The 21,709-nt window shown below is 42.9% G+C and overlaps 1 protein-coding gene across 1 annotated transcript in view; it reads right to left on the reverse strand.

Annotated features, from left to right (window-relative positions):
* Positions 1 to 21,709, reverse strand: part of CDH19 (cadherin 19) — a 1,180,733-nt gene that overhangs the window by 384,932 nt on the left and 774,092 nt on the right. The window contains exon 7 of the mRNA XM_078687509.1: positions 12,989 to 13,230. Coding sequence (XP_078543635.1) covers positions 12,989 to 13,230 — 242 coding nt within the window. The remainder of the gene's footprint in view (positions 1 to 12,988; positions 13,231 to 21,709) is intronic.

Consider the following 21,709-nt stretch of genomic DNA (forward strand, 5'->3'; position numbering starts at 1 on the left):
TGAGGACGAGGGGGGGGGGTCGGAGGCATGTGCAAGACATCCCCCCCCAGGGTTGTTGCAGCAATTATACAAGAAAGAAGAAGTGTCCCGTCCGTCTTCGGGCCGGGCTTCCGGTAGATGTCGGCCGGACGCCCCTGGCTCTGGCCCCATGAACGGGTTTCTTGGTTTATCGGCTGCAGCCGGATTCCGTCGGCCTCGGCCCCCCGACCGTTGGTGGCCGGACCGGAAGAGCATGTGGCGGGACTACCTGCAACTCTCAAGGGCCACCGCGGCCGGACTGGGAGAGAGAGGGGAGGGTCGAGGAGACATTCCCCCCCCCTGCAACTGTTCAGCGTTGTAAAGGCAATCCCCTGGCCGGGTCCCGTTGGTCTCGGCCTCTCCTCCGGCTACACCCTACGTTAGGATCTCCTGGCCGAGGCGTGGCAGCAGGACCCGCCTTATATGGGCTGCTCCCGGCTGGGCGTAGCCGCAACCCTGCCCCACCTTGGAAGTTTCCAGAGTGGGGGCGGATGTTCTACTGACTTGCATTTTCCCTAGTCTATCGATTTTTTTGGCGTGGCAGGCGGTGGGACAGCGAGGGGTGATTTGGTTTCTCTTACTGTTTTTCTGGTCTCTCACCACTGGCATATTTTAACGTTTTCTTGTTTCTAGGACATTAATAGGTTTTATCATTACGTTATGTTATCGTTTCTTTGTTCGTTGTTTAATAAAAGTTCATGTTCATCAGTGGCCTACTGATTTTCGTTTTCCTATTCTTTTCTTTCCAGGTTGTTTCATGCTAAAGTTTCTGTTAACAGGATACAGTGATCACTTCGTTATTATTGCATATGTCCTTTTCACTAGGGGTGCTCTCTGGTCGGGCCAGATGACGTATGTCTAGTAAATGGTCCGGGTGAAACAGGTGCATCAATCAGTGGGGAGTAGATAGGCATGACAGATTACAACGGGGGAGAAAGGTCCGCATTACGTACCCTTTCACTACTTGCAAAGATTTTCCTACGTTTATTTGCAAACAGGGAATACCTCCAAAAAGAACTAATTCCCAAACAGTCAATGTTCGGACAATCAATCAATCAATGAGGAATGAAATAGGTACGACGTGTTAAAGGCTTGCGTTACCTACCCTTCACTATCTGCAAAGGGAGAGAGAATATTCCTATTCTTCCTCGTTTGCAGGCAGAGAAGATCCTTAAGAGAACCAACTTCGAACAATTCAATGCTCGATTCAAACAATCAACAAGGGGTACTGTGAACACAAATGAACGCCGCTTATGTACATACGCATTGCTATTTTCAACAGGTTGTTCCTAATGTTTCTATTTTAGCGAGGTCAAAAAGAGATCCCATTAGTGGCCTACTGATTTTGCTCGATTCCTTTTGTTTTTTTACACGGTTTTTCGCTATCTGCAAAGACTAAACAGAGTATTTTGACTCTGTGCTTGTTTGTAAATAGAGAATGAACCAAAGAGAACAATCAATCAAATGGAGAGAGAAGCAGGCACGACGGATTACAAAGGGGGCAAAGGGCTGCGTTAACTACCCTTCACTATCTGCAAAGAGAGAGTACTCCTAATAGAAATGAGGGGTGGGGGGCAGCATTCAAAGCAGATCAGTGTGCATAAACACGAAAATGTTTTTACTTACCACGTACTTGACATTCGACAGCTTATGATATTTGCTATTAAAAAACCATTGAAATTCACTGAAAAAACCATAGGTTATAGACCATATATAGTTAGGAATTAGCATTTACAAAACCTTGAAAATTCACTGAAAAAACCATAGGTTATAGACCATATATAGTTAGGAATTAGCATTTAAAAAACCTTATTTTACTCACACAAAACCATTGAAATTCCATATATAGTTAGTTGCACTAACTATATATCGCGCACCCGCAATCCACTGCTGATGATGTCACATATTACATCATTCATGACATGGTCAGTGACATCACTGATGACATCACTGATGACATCTCAAATGACATCACTGATGACATCACTGATGACATCTCATTTGACATCAATGACCACATCACTGATGATATCATTCATGTGACAATACAATGCATCTCCTCACATTTTAATATAACCTCTGTTTCACCCAGTGTTAAAAAGAGTATAATTTTTGAAACCATTGACACACCAATACTAGTTACTACATACGCACTCACTGATTGCTACGTCTACACACACCTTCACTCATTCACCCATATAATCATTCATACATACAATCACTCATCTTTCCAACACTATCATATGCACTCATACACCTATACAGACACTCACAGTCTGCCACTCATCCATGGAGTTACTTACACACCTAGTCAGTCCTGTAAAGAATCAATGAGACTTCCATTTTCTTGTCTATACAGTTAAACATAGAGCACCTTACATTTTCAAACATGTACTAACACATACTTACTTTCTTATACAATCATTGATACAAGTACAGATTGATCTGCACAGAGTCACACACCTCCCAGCTAGCCACACACACACTCAGTCTCCCATACAAATACTTGGGCAATCAATCAATAACCCATATAGTTACTCATATAGCTACTGATCAACACATGCAGCAGTTTACAGAACAACAGACATAATGATGCACAAATTAAGACAGTTTAGTCACTAACCCATGCACTCAGTGAGACACATTTAATCACTCACTCATACATTCAGTCATGCACCTACTAAATCCTTCGTCCAGACACTTATACATCCACTCATTCTTCAATATGTAAGACATATTTTAACTTTACAGAATTATACAGTCACTGGATGTAGTCATCAGTGATGTCATTTGAGATGTCATCAGTGATGTCATCAGTGATGTCATTTGAGATGTCATCAGTGATGTCATCAGTGATGTCACTGACCATGTCATGAATGATGTAATATGTGACATCATCAGCAGTGGATTGCGGGTGCGCGATATATAGTTAGTGCAACTAACTATATATGGAATTTCAATGGTTTTGTGTGAGTAAAATAAGGTTTTTTAAATGCTAATTCCTAACTATATATGGTCTATAACCTATGGTTTTTTCAGTGAATTTTCAAGGTTTTGTAAATGCTAATTCCTAACTATATATGGTCTATAACCTATGGTTTTTTCAGTGAATATATATATATATATATATATATATATATATATATATATATATATAATATATATATCCAACCAAAACAGGAACCCCATTAAGTGGAAGCCACGAGGAATTGCATCAGCACACTCTTTATTTATCGACAGCTTGCCGGCAGGCTCCTAGCCCAGAAAGCACTTCCAAATAAAAGCGCCAAACGCGTTTCGGGAATGTAGAATCCCTTCGTCAGTGGCGAAAGTCTATTACAGAAATGGCAGCATAGTTCGTAGCGCACTGAATTAATTTATTCATACCTGCCTCAGTGGGCGTGTCCAGTGCTTGGCCTTATGGATATTGTAGTGCCAAATTAATCCCATGTGGGTGCGCACATTTCTTTCGGCATAAAGACAAGTGAAAATCCCAAGTGGGTGGAAGCAGAGTCTGAGCGGGCGCATGCCATGCTTTACAGCTGTCGATTTGAGGGTCAAGCAGGTCGCTCCCTGCAAAGCACCAACTTGCATTCCTTCCAAAGTTCCGAAGATCAGGTAGCTTCAGAGCGGACCTGCAAACAGCAGAGGGCTTCCTCTCACGACCGGGTGGGCCGTTACAAATCCAACCAAAACAGGAACCCCATTAAGTGGAAGCCACGAGGAATTGCATCAGCACACTCTTTATTTATCGACAGCTTGCCAGCAGGCTCCTAGCCCAGAAAGCACTTCCAAATAAAAGCGCCAAACGCGTTTCGGGAATGTAGAATCCCTTCGTCAGTGGCGAAAGTCTATTACAGAAATGGCAGCATAGTTCGTAGCGCACTGAATTAATTTATTCATACCTGCCTCAGTGGGCGTGTCCGGTGCTTGGCCTTATGGATATTGTAGTGCCAAATTAATCCCATGTGGGTGCGCACATTTCTTTCGGCATAAAGACAAGTGAAAATCCCAAGTGGGTTGAAGCAGAGTCTGAGCGGGCGCATGCCATGCTTTACAGCTGTCGATTTGAGGGTCAAGCAGGTCGCTCCCTGCAAAGCACCAACTTGCATTCCTTCCAAAGTTCCGAAGATCAGGTAGCTTCAGAGCGGACCTGCAAACAGCAGAGGGCTTCCTCTCACGACCTGGTGGGCCGTTACAAATCCAACCAAAACAGGAACCCCATTAAGTGGAAGCCACGAGGAATTGCATCAGCACACTCTTTATTTATCGACAGCTTGCCGGCAGGCTCCTAGCCCAGAAAGCACTTCCAAATAAAAGCGCAAACGCGTTTCGGGAATGTAGAATCCCTTCGTCAGTGGCGAAAGTCTATTACAGAAATGGCAGCATAGTTCGTAGCGCACTGAATTAAGTTATTCATACCTGCCTCAGTGGGCGTGTCCAGTGCTTGGCCTTATGGATATTGTAGTGCCAAATTAATCCCATGTGGGTGCGCACATTTCTTTCGGCATAAAGACAAGTGAAAATCCCAAGTGGGTTGAAGCAGAGTCTGAGCGGGCGCATGCCATGCTTTACAGCTGTCGATTTGAGGGTCAAGCAGGTCGCTCCCTGCAAAGCACCAACTTGCATTCCTTCCAAAGTTATATATATATATATATATATATATATATATATATATATATATATATATATATATATATATATATATATATTGCGCACACTTCCTTAACGCGGAATAAGTTAGGTTGCACTCCGTTTTGCTTTCTGTCGTACAGATATTTATTTAACCAATTTCCTTAAGCAAACAAACCTCCAACGTTTCGGTCTCTACTGAAACCTTGCTCACGGTAACGCCCTCCTTCCCACATCACAGATTTAAACTTTTCTTGACGTAATTTCCTATTCTTTTTTAGGAGGGCATTATGGTAGTTGTAGTGTACATTATTGCTTTAAATATTTTTTCACTATATATATATATATATATTACCTACTGGCAGTCGCCAGTAGGTAGTTATAGTTGGGACCTATTTTCCATAGGAAATCCGCAACATTCTATTTGGATTAACTTTGGCGCCGGTTGACGAATCTTCGCAAAATTGGTGGGGCGCTCCGGTTCGCTCCTATCCTGAAAGTCTTGGGGTGATTCGTGAAGCGGGGGCTGAGAAAAAAGGGGGCTCCCAAAACGTGTTTTCTGCATGCAATTTTCCATAGGTACCGTTCATCGCGGCTACAGCCCGAATGGCTGAACGGAATTACACCAAATTTGGCAAAGTGGATGTCCTTGGTTCAGACTCGTGCCTTCTGGTTATATGGTGTAAATCCGCTCTGTAGTTTTTGAGAAAATTCATGTTTAAATGTACATATATATATATATATATATCCATGAATGGTGGGGGCTCAAGGCCCCCCCACGTTCCCGTGGACCGCCACATTCCCTGGGGACCGCCACCTCCCTGGGGCACTAAATATTCAAATTGGGGGGTCCGTGACCGACCCCCCAGCCTCGTGGACCACCACCCCCCGGACTCCTGGAGCCTTGTCGAGGCCCTGGGGACCGCCACCCCCAGGGCCAGCTCCTGCAGGGTCCCAGGGTGCCCACCCCCGGGACACTGCCGTTCGCAATGCCAGGGTGGGAGCCTTGTGGCTCCCACCCTGTCATTGCAAACTGCTTTGCTATTTGGAAGAGAGAGCAGGCAAACCTGCTCTCCCTTCAAATAGCAAAGCAGATTGCTTTTCCACAGGGGGAAAAGCAATGGTGGGTCCCGCTGGATGCGGGGAGCCGATGGGGACAGTGGGGGGATTGGGGACCCCCCACGGCCCCCAACAGAGAGGGCCAGCACCGGGGGAAATTAAACAAAAATAAAAAATAATAAAAAAAGAACAGAATTTACCGCCCAGGCCTAGTTATAACATCGTACATTGGGGGAACAAGACACCGTTCCACTGCCGGGACCTACAGTTGGTTGCACCTCATCAGAGGGGGTACACAGAAATTATCACAGACTTTAACTTCTGACATCCTCAATCATAGAATCAAGACCCTGTTTCACTGTTCAGACCTGCTCTACTACAGTGTAGTCCAGCGACTACAGTCAACCAAGCCCAATAATCATGTGCAAAAGGTAGCTAGGCAAGCACAGAGTCTGATGCACCTCAACGGGGGGAGTTCTATGAAAACCAAGCAACAAGTAATATTGGACATCTTCCATTGTGGGATCAAGATGCCATTCCACTGTTGTGACCTGGAGTAGGTTGCACCTCGTCAAACGGAGTACCTTCATCTCCACTCTCAGGTGAAGTTCTAACACGTCCATTGTGGGATCAAGACACCGTTGCACTGTTGGGACCTACAGTTGGTTGCACCTGGTCAGAGGGGGTACGCAAAAATTATCACAGACTTTAACTTCTGACATCCTCAATCAGAGAATCAAGACCCCGTTTCACTGTTCGGACCTGCTGTACCGTGGTGTAGTCCAGCGACTGCCATCAGCCAAGCCCAATAATCATGTGCAGCGGTTAACTACCGAAGTACAGAGTGTGATGCACCTCAATGGAGGGAGTGCTGTGAAAAGCAAGCAGGAGGTAATATCGGACATCGTCCATTGTGGGATCAAGACACCGTTCCACTGTTGGGATCTAGAGTTGGTTGCACCTGGTCGAAGGGAGTATCTTCATCTCCACTCTCAGATGCAGTTCTAACACCATCCATTGTGGGATCAAGACACCGTTCCACTGTTGGGATCTAGAGTTGGTTGCACCTGGTCGAAGGGAGTACCTTCATCTCCACTCTCAGATGCAGTTCTAACACCATCCATTGTGGGATCAAGACACCATTCCACTGTTGAGACCTAGAGTTGGTTGCACCTGGTCGACGGGAGTACCTTCATCTCCAGTCTCAGATACAGTTTTAACTTCGTCCACTATGGTATCAAAACACTGTTTCACTGTTGGTACCTGTTGGACTACAGTATTAGTAGCATAGAGAGCACTCCACAGTGCTGGGCCTCAGGCTGGGCGCTGTGTACCTGTGTCCGGGTAACCAGCGTTAAACTCAGGACCCTTCCGACCTCGCAGACCTCGGCCCAGGAGCTTTCGTCGGCAAGTGGTGGGCCCTCTTTCACATAATGCGGTAGCGAAAGGTGAACTGTGGGGCATATGTGCGTCGCAACGGCCATGACAATTTCTGGATACCAGCAGGCTGAAAGCATCATTCACGCACCCACCTTCGTTCACGGGTTCAACTTCATGGCGGTGTAAGCTGCGCAGATCTAGCAGATACATTCAACATTCCTGAGCAAAACCACACCCACAAAAATGTGCCTTTTATTCATACCCCTATGCTACCCTTGCGTACGCCGAGCCAGCCCACTACGCTAAAGAATTGGGGAGGGAAGGGGCACCTACACGCTATGTTTTCGTAATCTTCCCTACTGACTGTACTATCATTGTTGCGTCCTCTGTCTACTTCACTCAATAGACCATAAGTGTATGTTCACATGTACATGTCTGTGCTCTGCATAGTCAAGTTTGTCCGGCACATCCCCTCAACACTTTGCATTGTATACTTTTATAATAGAGAATCACTTCTCACCTTCGCACATACTTTTCTCCTATCTCTCCCCGCATTCTGCATTCTGTGGCAGAGGTGCCATGCCATATTTTGTTTGAATACATGGCTAGCCACGGTTCCCACAGTACGTACTGTCGTTGTGTCTGCTAGGTGTACATGTTTGTTTGTTTGGTTGCATGTCATTATATAAGGTATCGCATTTATTCACGAGCAGTGGTTTCTCCCATTTACATATCGCTGTCATAAAGAGGATTCAGAACTTTTTCTCACAGGTGAAAAGTGCGGCCACAATGGCACTCATTCATTAGTATCCAAGAATGTCCAACTGCACGACGCTTCTAAGATTACAGACCCCAATTTTGCGTGCTTTCTTAAAACCACGCCAACTCTCACAATCAGCCCAACATTCACACAGCCTTCTAACAGTAGTTATCTGCTTCTCAATAACATGCACTCCTACAGAATATGAGCTGGCATACCATCTGTCCGTACTGTTTCAAACTGAATAACTTCCTGTGGCAATGTCTATTCCCACCCACACAAAACAACTCCCAAACTTCAACTTGACGTTTAAAATCTACTTTGAAAACAGATTTCATTAAACTAATCAAACTGAAACACCTTTTGTTCAAAACAGAAGTGTCCCTCACTTCTGAAAAATAAATTTATCGACTGCAGATAACACGAACTTCAAGTAAAATATAGTCCCTTTTAAATACGAACCTCCCACTACACTTTGTACATTGCTACACAAATTTCAACAAATCTCACACTCAAGGTCTGGCACACTTTTTTTTGACACGGTCTCCCCTGGCCTTCTCACACTCTTTCAAATTGTTTTTTGGTATAATACCAGACTTAATTTATTCGATCATCTATGGAATAACAGAAACAGTGCCCATATTTCTCGCTCTCTTTGCTGCCATCCTACTACTATTTTTGCTTCTAAAGAATGGCTGCACTCCCTGTGCTAACAACAATGTCAGACAGAATACGTCTCTATGTGATGCTACATGCCTGCCATGTTGTTCATGGAAGTGCACAACATGCCTTTCTGTCATTGTGGCGGGCGGTGCAAGCCACAATGTTAGGAATGCAGGATGCTCCCGCCGCAGTGGCCCGCCATCCCCGCAGAAAAGACCCCCCCACCATATCACAATGGCTGGGGGGTTCAGCGGTGGACGGACAGACCGTCTGCCGCTTTTCTGCCCGCTCAACATGTCGACCGGGCGGAAAGGGGTTCAATATGGTTGCGGTGTCTGACAGACACTGCCAGCCTTATTACTATGTGGGCTTGAACTTGCCTTTCTGTGGCGTCAATGCTGCCACGGAAAGGCATGCGGAGTCTGCTTGGGGGGCCCGTTGTGGGCCCCCAGGGACTTCGGGGGGTGAGGGGTGCACATGGAGAGTGGTACCCTGCTGCAGTTCCATGCACAACATGCCTTCCTGGCATTGTGGCGGGCGGTGCTGAGTGCACCGCCCACCACAATGTTAGGAATGAAGGATGCACCCGCCACTGTGGCGAGCGCATCCTAATGGCACCCACTGGACCCCCGCCCTTATGGCGGGCGGTCCCTTTTCATGACGGGATGGCGGGCTGACAAAGTCCGCCCGCCATCCTAATGTGCCCGTAAGTCTCTTTTTTACCATTAATGTAGTTGGATCAAAAAGCTATATTGTTTACTCTAAAAGCCCTACAAAAAGTTAATCCAGGTATGAGTTCACCACATTGTCTCAAAATCAAAGCATTGAAAAAGAATACTCAGCCTTTGGTACACCCAGACCCGGATAAGGCAGTATCAATTTATAGGGATTGATTAATGCTGTAGTTGCCTTAACTGTTCCCCCAAGATATGTAAAAAGGTAAGAAGTAAGTCCACTGCCCCTGGTGTTCAACGGAATTAAGACTTTTTAAACAAAAATGTAGATGTCAAGAAAGGGCATAGAGGGACAAATGTTGTGAGACAGAAAAAAGAAATCAGAATAATTTAGGGCTTTCGAGCGCTCTAAAATATGTTCAATATTAATATACATATCACCTTGATCAACAAGACCAGAGAAGAACCATGAAATACCAAAGTCTTCTGTAATTTAAAATATATATTTTATATGGAGAATTGTAGTCTTTTATCTGGCAGAGACTAGTTGTGGTATACAATTTGTGATTTTTTTGGATTTGCATACTAGATGAATCTGAGTTGGTGCAATAACAAAATCATAATGTTTCCTATATGGATCTGAGTTTGTGCAATAACAAAATCATAATGTTTCCTATATGGATCTGAGTTTGTGCAATAACAAAATCATAATGTTTCCTATATGGAAGTAGTTGGGCTATTTATAGAGATACTAACATCATTGGGTAAATGAGACTAGCTTCTAGGGTAAACTGATGCATGTTGTGTACTCTGTTTTGAAATGGAGAAAAGACATTGAATAATGTTAGGCACACGTACCCATAAACTGGGCGCATACAGAGAGCAATGAAAGCCAACAAAAATCAAAAGAGGGGTCCAGCACATACTTTACTGAGGAAATATCAATCTCTCTCTGAAGTCATCGTACCTTAGGGTAACATTGAGCCAGCAAAGCCTGTCTCAATAGTATCAACTTGCCTAGGGTTGAAGTACGGTTGAGCCTGTATTGTGTTCATTGCAGCTGTAAGTGTTAGTTTCCTGAATGCAACAAACTTTTTGAAGTTGTCTTTATAATTCTTGAATCTACAACTAAAGAGCACCCTACATAACAATGCACATCCCAAAATAAAGAGGCTCTGTGAGTGCAGGTACATTTTACTCCACAGTCTATCAGATATAATGGGCTTATTTATGTGAGGTTTGCACATTGTTTGCACCAATCAATATGGTACATGCGTGACGCAAACCACTAAGTGATATTTTTTAAGTCATGCAAAGCCACGCTCTGAGTGGCTTAAAAAATCTGGAGTAACACAACGCAGCGTAAATCACTGCATTGAGTTACTCTGCCATGCAACTCCCATGGGTTTTGACGCATCCCAAGATCTACAAGAACTTGTAAACCTCGGGATGTGTCAAAATCTCACACCTTCCAAGGGCACGCGTAACGGGGGGTGACTTGCTGCACAGCGTGACTTTCTCATAAATGAGGCCCACGTGTTTACAGTTTCGAATGTCTCATTTTCAGGGACACACAATATTCAGAGGCCCATGTGCCATGCACTGCCTAGTGACAAGAGGGACTGAGAGTACTCAGTAAAGCACCCTTGCTAAACTTGCGCACCCACTGATTTTGAAGCCTTGCAACTTTCAAAATGTTACTTTAACAGTAAAGGCATTACCAGCTTCAAATAAGGAAAGCGAATAAGGGAATAACCAGAAGGCAGATCTTTGCTGGCTATTACCACTGGTCTTGAAATCTCTGATTGAGTAAGAGAGGTGTGGTGCGGCGGCCAGAGTGGCTGACTCAGGAGCACAGGCTCACGGTTCGATTCCCGGTGACAGCTCAGCTCAACATCTGGGCAATAGCTCACTTAATCTCCCTGATAGCCCCCAGCGCCTTGAAACCTTGAAGGGTGATAGGTTTGCGCTTTACAAATATGGATTATTATCATTATTATTACTTTATACTCCACGTGACCTCTATCTTCAATTATTAGCACATTTACAAGCAAATTGTTTTGTGGGACATCATGTGACTAAAGAGAAACAGGACACCCATAAAAACATAACTCTCCATCCTGGTCAACACCGCTATTAGAAAGTAAGACATGGTGTCAGAAAAACTAGTGCTCAGATTTACGAAACTTTAACGCAACCCAGTACAGCAAAGTTGATGCATTGCGTTGCATCAACTAAAGAGTGCAGAACTGCGCCATACCTACAAAGAAGTGGTGCAGTGCTGATTCCCACCCTTGTGCCATAGTGCAAGGTTGTCTATGTTGTAGTCAATATGGATTTGTGCGGAAAGGGCTCCCTTCCTCCACAAAAAATGTGCTGAAAGGCAAATTCCTCTATGTATGTGTGCTGTAGAGGAAGAAACAAGGAAAAATTATATTTCTCCTTGTTTCACCAGTCTCACAGAGGGGCAGGTTTTTGGTTCAAATCCATGTATATAAGTCTTTGTAGATATGGATCTGCGTCAAAATCCATGGGAGGATGCATGGGACTGTGCATTCACCATCCATCAAAGGCCTTCTTGATGAAAAGTAATGCAAGGCAGTGCATTGCGCTGCATTATGTTACTTTTGGTTACAAACCCAAACAATTTGACATTTATTCTGGTCTATAAATGCTAACCTGAATTGTACGCTGGGTCTGAATTAAACAATTGACAAAAACTCAAAGCACAATCTTTTGTAACTCTGGTTCTCGATTTCACTACATTTCCTTCCCCACTGATACGTTAGGATTTTACTTCTGCATTACTCCCAGGCCTTTTGACCACTGGAGATAAGATGGCTGCCAAGTGAAATCTCCCCTCTTCCAAGGCTATCCCATTAAATCTGAGCAATGTAAAATGGCATTTTCCTAGAAGACACATATAGACTGCATCACAAAAACAGCAGCACACACTTGAAAATCCAAATGAGAAATTGATAAGGATAAAAAGAATAATCTCCAAATTATGTGCGTTATTGATTGAGGCTTACCTACTTAGGGAATGACCACACATGAAAAGATGGAAGAGATGTCTTGGAGCACTGACATTCCCTTGAGACTGGGACACCTTAAGTATGGAAGTACATAAAACCTCCCACAGTTTAAGAAATCCTAAAGAATTAATTACAAAATAGTTAATGATTGGCATTACACTCCTTGGTAGTCTGGTGAAGCTGCCGTACACTCCATTTTTTCAGGATGGAGGTACAATTGTCCCTTAATGGACTGGTATGGACCCTGGAGCACCTAGGGGAAGCGAAGCTTTTATTTCCATTTCAGTGAAAGAAACCTAAGCCCCCTCAGCATCTCAAAATGTGGTCAATCCTCAAACTCATTAGCAACCTAGAGGGACAGAGGGATTTCACTGCTTCACATGTTCTTTGAGGTATGATGGGGTTTCCTGTTGAAGCATCTCCCCAAGGGCACTTCAGTGCTTATTTTACTACCGAGTTGAACAAACTCACATTGAAAAAGGGGATGTTAGAAACTCTGGAGTGTGTTGCTGGGGACCAAGAGGAGGATACTAAGAATAATTGTTAGTCTCTGCAGTGTTGTTGACGGGCAGTACTGGCAGCCACTGTTGATTGACTGAAGTGGAAAATGTTATTGGAGGTAACGATGAGGCAGTTTTCCTTAGCTACTGGGATTACTGTTAGGTTGTCTGGATGTATAACTTGAACTTTTCCCTGTAATGCTGAAAATCAAGAAAATAAATGTGAAGAAAAAAATCTTTGCACAGCAGGGTCTTTGATTACATTACCTGATAGGGCTGTTGGCGTTATCCTGATCTCTGGCAGACACAGCTCCGACATACGAGCCCGGGATTGCACCTTCACGGATCTCCATCATATATTCAGGCGCTATGAAGAAGGGCGGCTCGTCAGCGTCGTCCACGCTTATCTTGACAGTGGCGATGTCTTCAAATGGATACCGCTCATCAGTATGTCTGTTTATGGCTTTCACTCTAACATTGTATTTCCTCTTGCTCTCATAGTTTACAGCCTGAGCATGTACAAGGAAAGAAGCAGAGACAGTATTAGCATTTCCCATCAGCCATGTGCTCCCTATCTAAGTGATATCATTTTAGAAGAAAATGAGGCAGAAGAAACATATCCCAACAGAATGATGAAGCCCACACTAAATGGGGTAGATTCATCACAATAAACATTAAAAGTTACGCTGACACAAAGCATGTCAGGTCAGAATGCTGCTTTATGTACATCTTTAAAAAGAATCAAAGGGACTTCTGGCTTATGTGCTATATACGCTTGCATTCTGTGGATAGCCAACTGATTGAGATGAAATGAGAAACTTTTCATAAACCCAAGGACAGTCAACAAATGCTGGAGTATCAAGGATTGTTAAAAGTTCCTGTGAGAAATTGGGTTGTTGGTTGAAGGTAGGGTGACTTCTATACAAGCTGCAGCCACAATCTCTGTTGAGGAGCACAGCAAAAAAACTAAATGAACCCTCTAGTAGGTGGGCACAAAAGTGTAAAGGCTTAACTTAGACAGTTAGTACTTAATACATTTTCATAAATTATTTGACAGCAAAATGGCTAAAGGCCAATCAGTAAAATCGGAATTAGGAATTTTTAAAGTTTTAGTAAAATCTAGCGCCTAAAAGACCAAAGCACCAACCATGGACATTAAGTCACAAGAGACTTGGACAAAGTTGAAAAATATGGCTAACTGCGATCACTGCACCAATGGTCCAACTGCCGTATTACGAATTGGGCAGTCGGACTGTCATAGGACCACTGCTACTGCCAGGGATTCACCAACCCAGCCAAACTTGCAGTGGTCTGAGGCACACAATATGCTGGTGATGCCAATGTGGCAGCACCACAGATATCGCAAGTTTACTCACTGTTACAGTTTTCATGGCAGTGAGCCTGCCATAAACAAAACGTGTGCTGTGCTGGAACGTGCATTGGCGATCTCACGGCACTACCTTTCTAAGGCTCACATAGAAGCAAATACTAACAGTATGCATGAATATTTTGTGACCGTGAATTCAGTCGCAAACCATTCACATTTTACCACCTACTTCAAGTAGGTGGTAAGACATTTGCAAAAGGGAAGGGGTCCCCAAGGGACCCCTCACCCTATGTGAATGTTTATAGAACCATTTTTAAGAGCAGGCAGTGGTCCGACGGACCACTGTCTGAACTTAAAAAATGAAAAGAAAACTTTTCATTTTTCTTTTTGTAAAGCATTTCGTTTTCCTTTGAGGAAAACAGGCTACTTTACAAAATAAATTATTGCTTTATTTAAAAGCAATCACAGACATAGTGGTCTGCTGATCTCAGCAGGCCACCATCCCTGTGGTTTTTGCGATTCCTAGGGGGTCGCAAATTGCGACCTACCCCATTAATATTCATGAGATAGGTCATTTGCGACTCCTTAGGAATCGCAGAAAGTGTACTGCACACTTTCATGCATGCCATTTTGCAATCCCCAAATTGGGAATCAGAAAGATTCGCAATTAGGAAATCGTAAAACTTTTTTTGAAGCATCTGGCCCCAAATCTTTTTTGGAGGTCACAAATCTCCAGTGGAACAAGGCAGGAGGCTGTAGCGAACCAGATTTCTATGTGGCCGGATTCCCCTTTTGCTAAGTACAGCTGAACAGGATTTGCTACTGAGCTCAAGAACGTATTGGAAGCTACCACTAAGTCGGGCCAACTGGTGATGTTTTTAGAGCAGTATTTAGCCCATAATTCTCCTAGTCCCAAGATTTGAATGTTGGCTTTCTGGGCACCTTTAACACCACAACCAAGTGCCCGGTACTGGAGGGGAACTATTTAGAATTCAGGGTTCAAACAGGCCGGGTCCAGGTGTGGGTTCAAGATGATGGGAGCCTGTTATGTCCCTATGGCTATGAACAGGAAGCCAGCAAACTAGACCTTGGAGTCATTCTGGTTGTCCTGGGTTCAGGTGAAGAGGTAGGGCTCAATCAGCAGGGCAGGCCTCTGAAGGAACAAGGCAAGCTGCAGGCAGCAAAGCTCACTATTGTGACATACCCACCGCTGCCGGGTTCCAAACCCGTCAGCGGCGGGTAGGTCACCGGGCATATTGTGGATAATGCAAACCACATGAGGAAGCCCATTATGTATGACTGGCCAGGTATTGATGAAGCATTAAACACAACCTAATTAGGGTAGTACTACCATGTACTCAACACAATAGATGTTTGGGTGGCTAGAAGTGTGAGTTTTTACCACATCACTGTCATTGTCGTAGATAGATTACTAGACTCTTTAGGTCCAGACGAATCGCCCCAGAATATTGATTAGGCGAGAAATATGTTGACCTTTCACACAAAAGAGCACCTTATCTGAGACATAATCCCAGCCCAGCGCCTCATGTTTTTCTTTTACTCAGAGTAGCAGACCCACTGATTAAAATGTTTGTTGCTGGTACTCCCAATCCTATTTGAACTCACATATTCAACACTTTTTGTCATTTACACTAACCAGGCCCCTCACCCCCACGGCACCAACTGGCTATTTGAAAGAAGATCTCCACCAAAGTGCCCCTCATTGGGAGCCCGCCAGTTATTGCGTTGCCGACCCAATGACGAAGCATGACACCTACTCAGGTGTATGAGGGCCCTAAATTCCAATAAAATGGATTCCCACCTCTGAACCATTCATAGTCGAGTAATCTTTAATTCCCTGCAACTGACTCTGTTTAAACCAACCAGGGACAGCCTATCACTTATTCCTCTATCTACACATGATCTACACATATGGCTATTTAACAAAGGATAAGTGAAGTGGAGTACTCAATTCCAGTGCTATCTCAACTACCAAAGGAAATAGAGTTGCTCAAACAGACTAGTGGAAACTTGAAAAAACGAAATTGGAGAACTAACTTATGACTCAATGGAATCCTTCACAATTAAGAAGGGCTCAACATGATTTCCTTTCTGCAAGGGGTTATCCCTTCTATTGTTACCTGATCACATCCTATCTAATATTCAAAGAGCCCACGGTATTGGTCCTAAAGCATCTGCAAACTCTTCAGATTAAAGATCTCAAGGCACAATTATCCTTTTCCTAAAGCATATTGATTTAATGCCCATTATGTCTGCAGCCAAACAAGTGGGTCCACTCAAATGATCTGGTAACAAGGTCTATTTCTGGCAGGATGTTTCTAATGCAACGGCTGCAAGAAGAAAACATTTCCTAGAACTACGCCCACAAATCCCTGACCATTAGATATGGCATTGTTCACCTATGCTTTTTCAAAATCATTTCTAAAGAGAACTCTTATACTTTTGAGGATCCAGCTAAACTGCAGTACTTTCTTTGTCAACATTGTCTTGAAGATATGGAAATTGTGCTGCAGCAAAACTTGATTGTTATATATGCCTTTTCTTCTATACTTCTGAATTACATAATGTTCTCTCCCCTTTAGGAACTGGTCATTCCTGGTATGTGTACTCTGCATAACCAATATCATTTTCATTGTTTTTCATCCCCAGTGTATTATCTGGTGTGTATGTCCTGTCTTAATGTGTTTTGCCCTTTCATTGTGTGTACCGTACCACCAGCATTCCACCTCTCGTAGTCCTTGGCAAGTTTTGCCAATATATTTTTCAATATCATTTAGCCACTATATGCCTTTGTTCCTCTCTCTAATTGTAATTGCTGATTTCTTCGGTGTTCGCTGTATTCCATTACATGTTTGCTGGATTTGAGTCTGGTTCCATCATCTTTAAGTGCTCCACACTCTCCTCATCCCTTCGGATGTATTTATTTCATGTAAGGTAATTTTTGCAACTAGGGTTTTTTCTTCCTGTGTTGCCTTTATGTTTCCTTTGTTTTTGTGGGGGTTTCTTGCTCCTCCTCAACTTTTCTTTCTTCTCACTCTGCTCTTATTCTTTTTATTTATATTTTCTGCCAAAACTTACTGCATACAATATGCTCATGCCTATATCTTCGCTTAATGTTCATCTATAAATTCTCCTTGTATACCTCTTAGAGTCACAACCTGGAATGTTAAAAGTTTGAAAAACTGTATAAAACACCAAGGAGTTTTGACCCACTTTTCTAGATCGCACAGCCAGCTTGCCTTTGTTCAAGAAACACATCTTACTGAAACAGACGTTAACAAGCTTCAGAAACAATGGGTGGGCTAACTTTTCATTTCCTCTGCTACACAACATAACAATTGGGCAGCCATTCTATGTCATGAAGGTTTAAATATTTCCCTTGTATCCCAGGAAAATGACAAGGAAGGTTGTTGGGTTTTGCTACAACTTAATATTGATGGGTTCCTTTTCACGATACTTAATGTCTATGGTCCTACCAACCCTGATCCTTTATTTTGGAAACGTATCTCACAACTGGTCACTCAACACTCTACTGAAAATTTAATTTTAGGGGGAGACTGTTTCCAACGTATGGACACCTTTCTAGATCGCCATTCATCTACAAGATTTCTCTCTCAAATAGCCCATAAAGCATTTAAGGACGCTATAAAATATAACGCTCTTTCAGATTCCTGTAGACTGGCTCACCACTCCGTTCAAGAGTATTCTTTCTATTCTATCCCTCATAACATGTTTTTTACCAAACATTCTACCAAACATCCTGCCGCCGCAGCGCAGGAGAGGTACCATCATTCCTCTCACTCTAGAATTTTTTGGCAAAAAACAACGGAGTATGACATACCCTAAGCCAAGTCATACCCATATCAGGCCAATTTGGCCAGAAACAATTAATGGCTGGGGGTTTGGTGCACCAACTAATAACTGGGGTTACAGTTTGGACAGAAGGGAACGTCCAATACGGACACATCAACAAGATCATCAACACCCTAGCCTCTTTAATAACCGATTTAACATCCCCATTTCCAACAGGTATGATGTCTTTTTTGATGAGGGTGGGCTGGAAGGGGTGGAATGACTACCTGACACACCTCTTAATCCTGACTACAATGATCGCCTGTCAGAAGACGTAGGTTTAGGAAATGACAATCAAATCCCAGAATTGAAAGGTAGTAATGTTGCGATGTTGGGAGTTGCGAATCAGTTAACTGATATAACTAGACCACATAATGATTTAAATTCAGTCCCCTTCCCAGTACATACTACGGCCAATTCTGTGAAAGAACGGGTATGTTACAACTCAGGTCCAATACCCACTAGTTTAGATGTATACGAGAAAGCTGACACAACACAATGTGAACTGCAAAAATGCAAGGAGAGGTTATTATCGTGGAATATAGCCGGACTCCATGACAAATTGAGTGATAAAGCATGGTTGTCTTTTGTCAAAGAATAACCGATAATATGTCTCCAAAAAACTTGGGTAGCAGGAAAAAATGTACATATTGAAGGCTACCAGAGTTTTATTATTCCTGCAGTTCCACCAGCTAGCGGAAGAGCAAAAGGGGGTTTGGCAATTTTTGTTAGCTTGACACTTGTATGCCATAAAGTTGAACACCATTCTGGTAACAGTAATATTCAGGTTTTAGAGTTCAAGAGGGGTAAAACAAAACTTGTACTGATCAACTTTTACAACGCAGTGAATCAGTCCGGAGATTGTAATATTGAGTCTTTGCGTGAATTCCTAAGGGCAAATGTCGGTTCTTTGCCTCGTCAAAAGATAATAGTAGGTAATTTTAACACACATTTATGTGGGAACCCTAGCATGACAATTGTTGGTCAAATGGGTTGTAATAGTACGGAAGGAATTCATTTTGATCACTCACGGAGGGGAACAGAACTAAACGAATTGTTGAATGAAAATAATTTCTTTATAGCAATGTCAATAGTATCGGAGCTAACTGTTTTCCCAACCCCCACATTTAAAGGTCACGCGACAGGGACATACATAGACCATATTTTACTATCGGCAGACTTTGTTAATATTGTTGAGGATTTCTCGATTCAACTGAGCATTTATAGCGACCATAACCCTATATGCATTAAAATGGGTGAGAATACATTTGAAAAACGCAATCCCCGTGAGGATCGAGGTTTTATAAAATGTATTAACGGTAAGCGACGCTTAAAATGGTCAATGGTGGATTGTGAACAGTTTTACTCCTCTATTAATAATGTGTGTAACTATGAACTGTCAGTATGTACATCTCCTGTATCACCGCCATTACAAATCTTAGCATCTTTCAAGGAGATTGCCAAAAAGGTGGAGTCAATTTTAACGGTACCTACCAAAGGGAAAGTCAACCCAAACAGTAATCCAAAATGGTTTGACAGTGATTGTTCGAAGGCCAGTCGTGAACTTAAAAAAGCCCTAAAAATAAAACCTAGAGACCTAATGCTTGTCAGGGACTTGCGGGTTAGGTATAAGAAGTCACGTGCCAATCGCAAGCGAGCGGTAAAAAAAAGTCTATGGGAGTCTTTGCTAGACCCTGAGACTTTGAAAAATAGCTCGAAGTTCTGGGAGATTATTAATAAGCCTATATTTGACCATACTAGCATTTCCAATGTGGGCACGAACATCCCAGAGGAAGAATGGATTAACCACTTCAGCTCAATTTTTAAAAATAATGAGTCGCAGGCAGAATACAGATTAAATGAAAGTAGTGAAAATGTATTGCTCTTCTCAATTGATGAGGTAATAAAGGGAATTGAAGGGCTAGCAAACAACAAGGCCCCAGGTCCTGATGGTCTTCCTCCTGACCTTTTTAAATCTCGTATAGTACTTTGGGCACCGGTCCTTACAGCAGTACTTAATGCGGCTGTGTCATGTGGAAGCCCAGAATCATGGGGGGTATCTACTATTGTGCCCGTATTCAAGAAAGGAGACCGTAATAGTCCTCTATGCTATAGACCAATATCACTAATAAACTCCGTGGTTAAAGTCGTGGGAGGAGTAATTTTGAATAGATTGGTCAGGTGGTCAGAGGAAAACAAAATAATATCCCCAATCCAATACGGATTTAGGCCTGGGCATTCTACGATCTCTCAATGTTTAAACTTATACCTTATCATTGGGAAGTATACTAAGGCCCGGCAGGGAACGATCCACATGGCGTTCATGGATCTTTCCTCGGCTTTCGATTGTGTGAGTCGCGGGAAGCTCTGGGGCGCCATGGCAAAAATGGGTGTGGACCAGAACCTAGTTAATTTGCTAGAAGATATGCATTCTGACACTAAAGCGAATGTCAGATACACACAAGATCTAAATGTGACAAAAGACTTTGGAGTGTATCGGGGTGTTCGACAAGGATGCATCCTGGCCCCGTTCCTTTTTAACCTCTACATAAATGATTTGGAAGAGCATCTTTTAAGTACTAATACAGACTACCCGTACATTGGCCGAAAGGGACTGCCGGTTCTGCTATATGCGGATGACGCAGTCCTTTTATCTAGGACCGCCAATGGACTTCAAATTTTATTAGACTCCTTTTTTTCTTTTATGAAATACAGAGATTTAAGTATTAATAATTCTAAATCCTACATAATGAAGGTTGGCCAAGGAAATAAAAAACCAAATCGCTTAAATGTAAATAGAGTACAAATCCCTGCAACAAACACATTCTCTTACCTTGGGGTCCTTTTTGACACTCAATTAAATTGGGGACCCGTGATTCAAAAAAAGAAGGGAGAGGTTATCAGGGCAAATGCGGCTATAATGGACTTTTCCAGGAAAATGGGAAACAGTCCAGTTGCTGCATTACTCCAACTTTACCAGGCCAAAAGTGTTACTACAGCATGCTACGGTAGTGAAATATGGGGATATGTTCATCTGGAAGCCCTAGAGATAGTTGAAAATAACTTTCTAAAACAATTATTAAGGGTTCCCAGGGGTACGGCAAATTTCTCTGTGCATGAGGAATTGGGGGTCCCCTTTATATGTGACAAAATTGCAGCAAATCCCCTATTATGTTGGATGAATTGCTGGCTAAACGACAACATACCACTCACCCAGCTTATATTAAGAGAAGCACTTACATGGGATAACAGGATGAAGGTTCCCTGGTTAAAGTACTTGTATAAGTGCTTTACTGATTTAGGTCGTCCTGAACTTTTCTTATTTCCTGAATCCATTACTAAATCGGATGTTATTGCGGTCAAGAAGGCTTTCATTGATTCTAGATACCAGGATAGGGAGTCATGTGAACTAAAAAAAGATAGTGTATGAAATCACGTACTAATAAAAAGTACATTGCTTTTGGAACCGTACCTAACATGGCAAATATCTAGTTATGACCGTTTTCTATTGACAAGGTTCAGGTTAAACCTGTTTCATTTACTGTTGGCTGTTCCTAGGGGATCTCATCGTGGGCAAGTGTTGCCGGCTTGCGGCTGCGACGATAAGTCTCCGCAAGACCTGGCACACTTCTTGTTTTTTTGTCCCTATTATGATATACCGAGGAAGTTATATTTAAAACCCTGCTTGAAAAAACAGAATTTTCTACAATTTCGCCCTGCACTACACTTCCTTCAGCTGCTAAGAAGTGAATACACCTTGTATATATGTAGTTTTTTAAAACTGGCAA

The sequence above is a fragment of the Lissotriton helveticus genome, chromosome 4_1 (genome assembly GCF_964261635.1).
Source record: "Lissotriton helveticus chromosome 4_1, aLisHel1.1, whole genome shotgun sequence".
NCBI classification, from domain to species: Eukaryota; Metazoa; Chordata; class Amphibia; order Caudata; family Salamandridae; genus Lissotriton; species Lissotriton helveticus.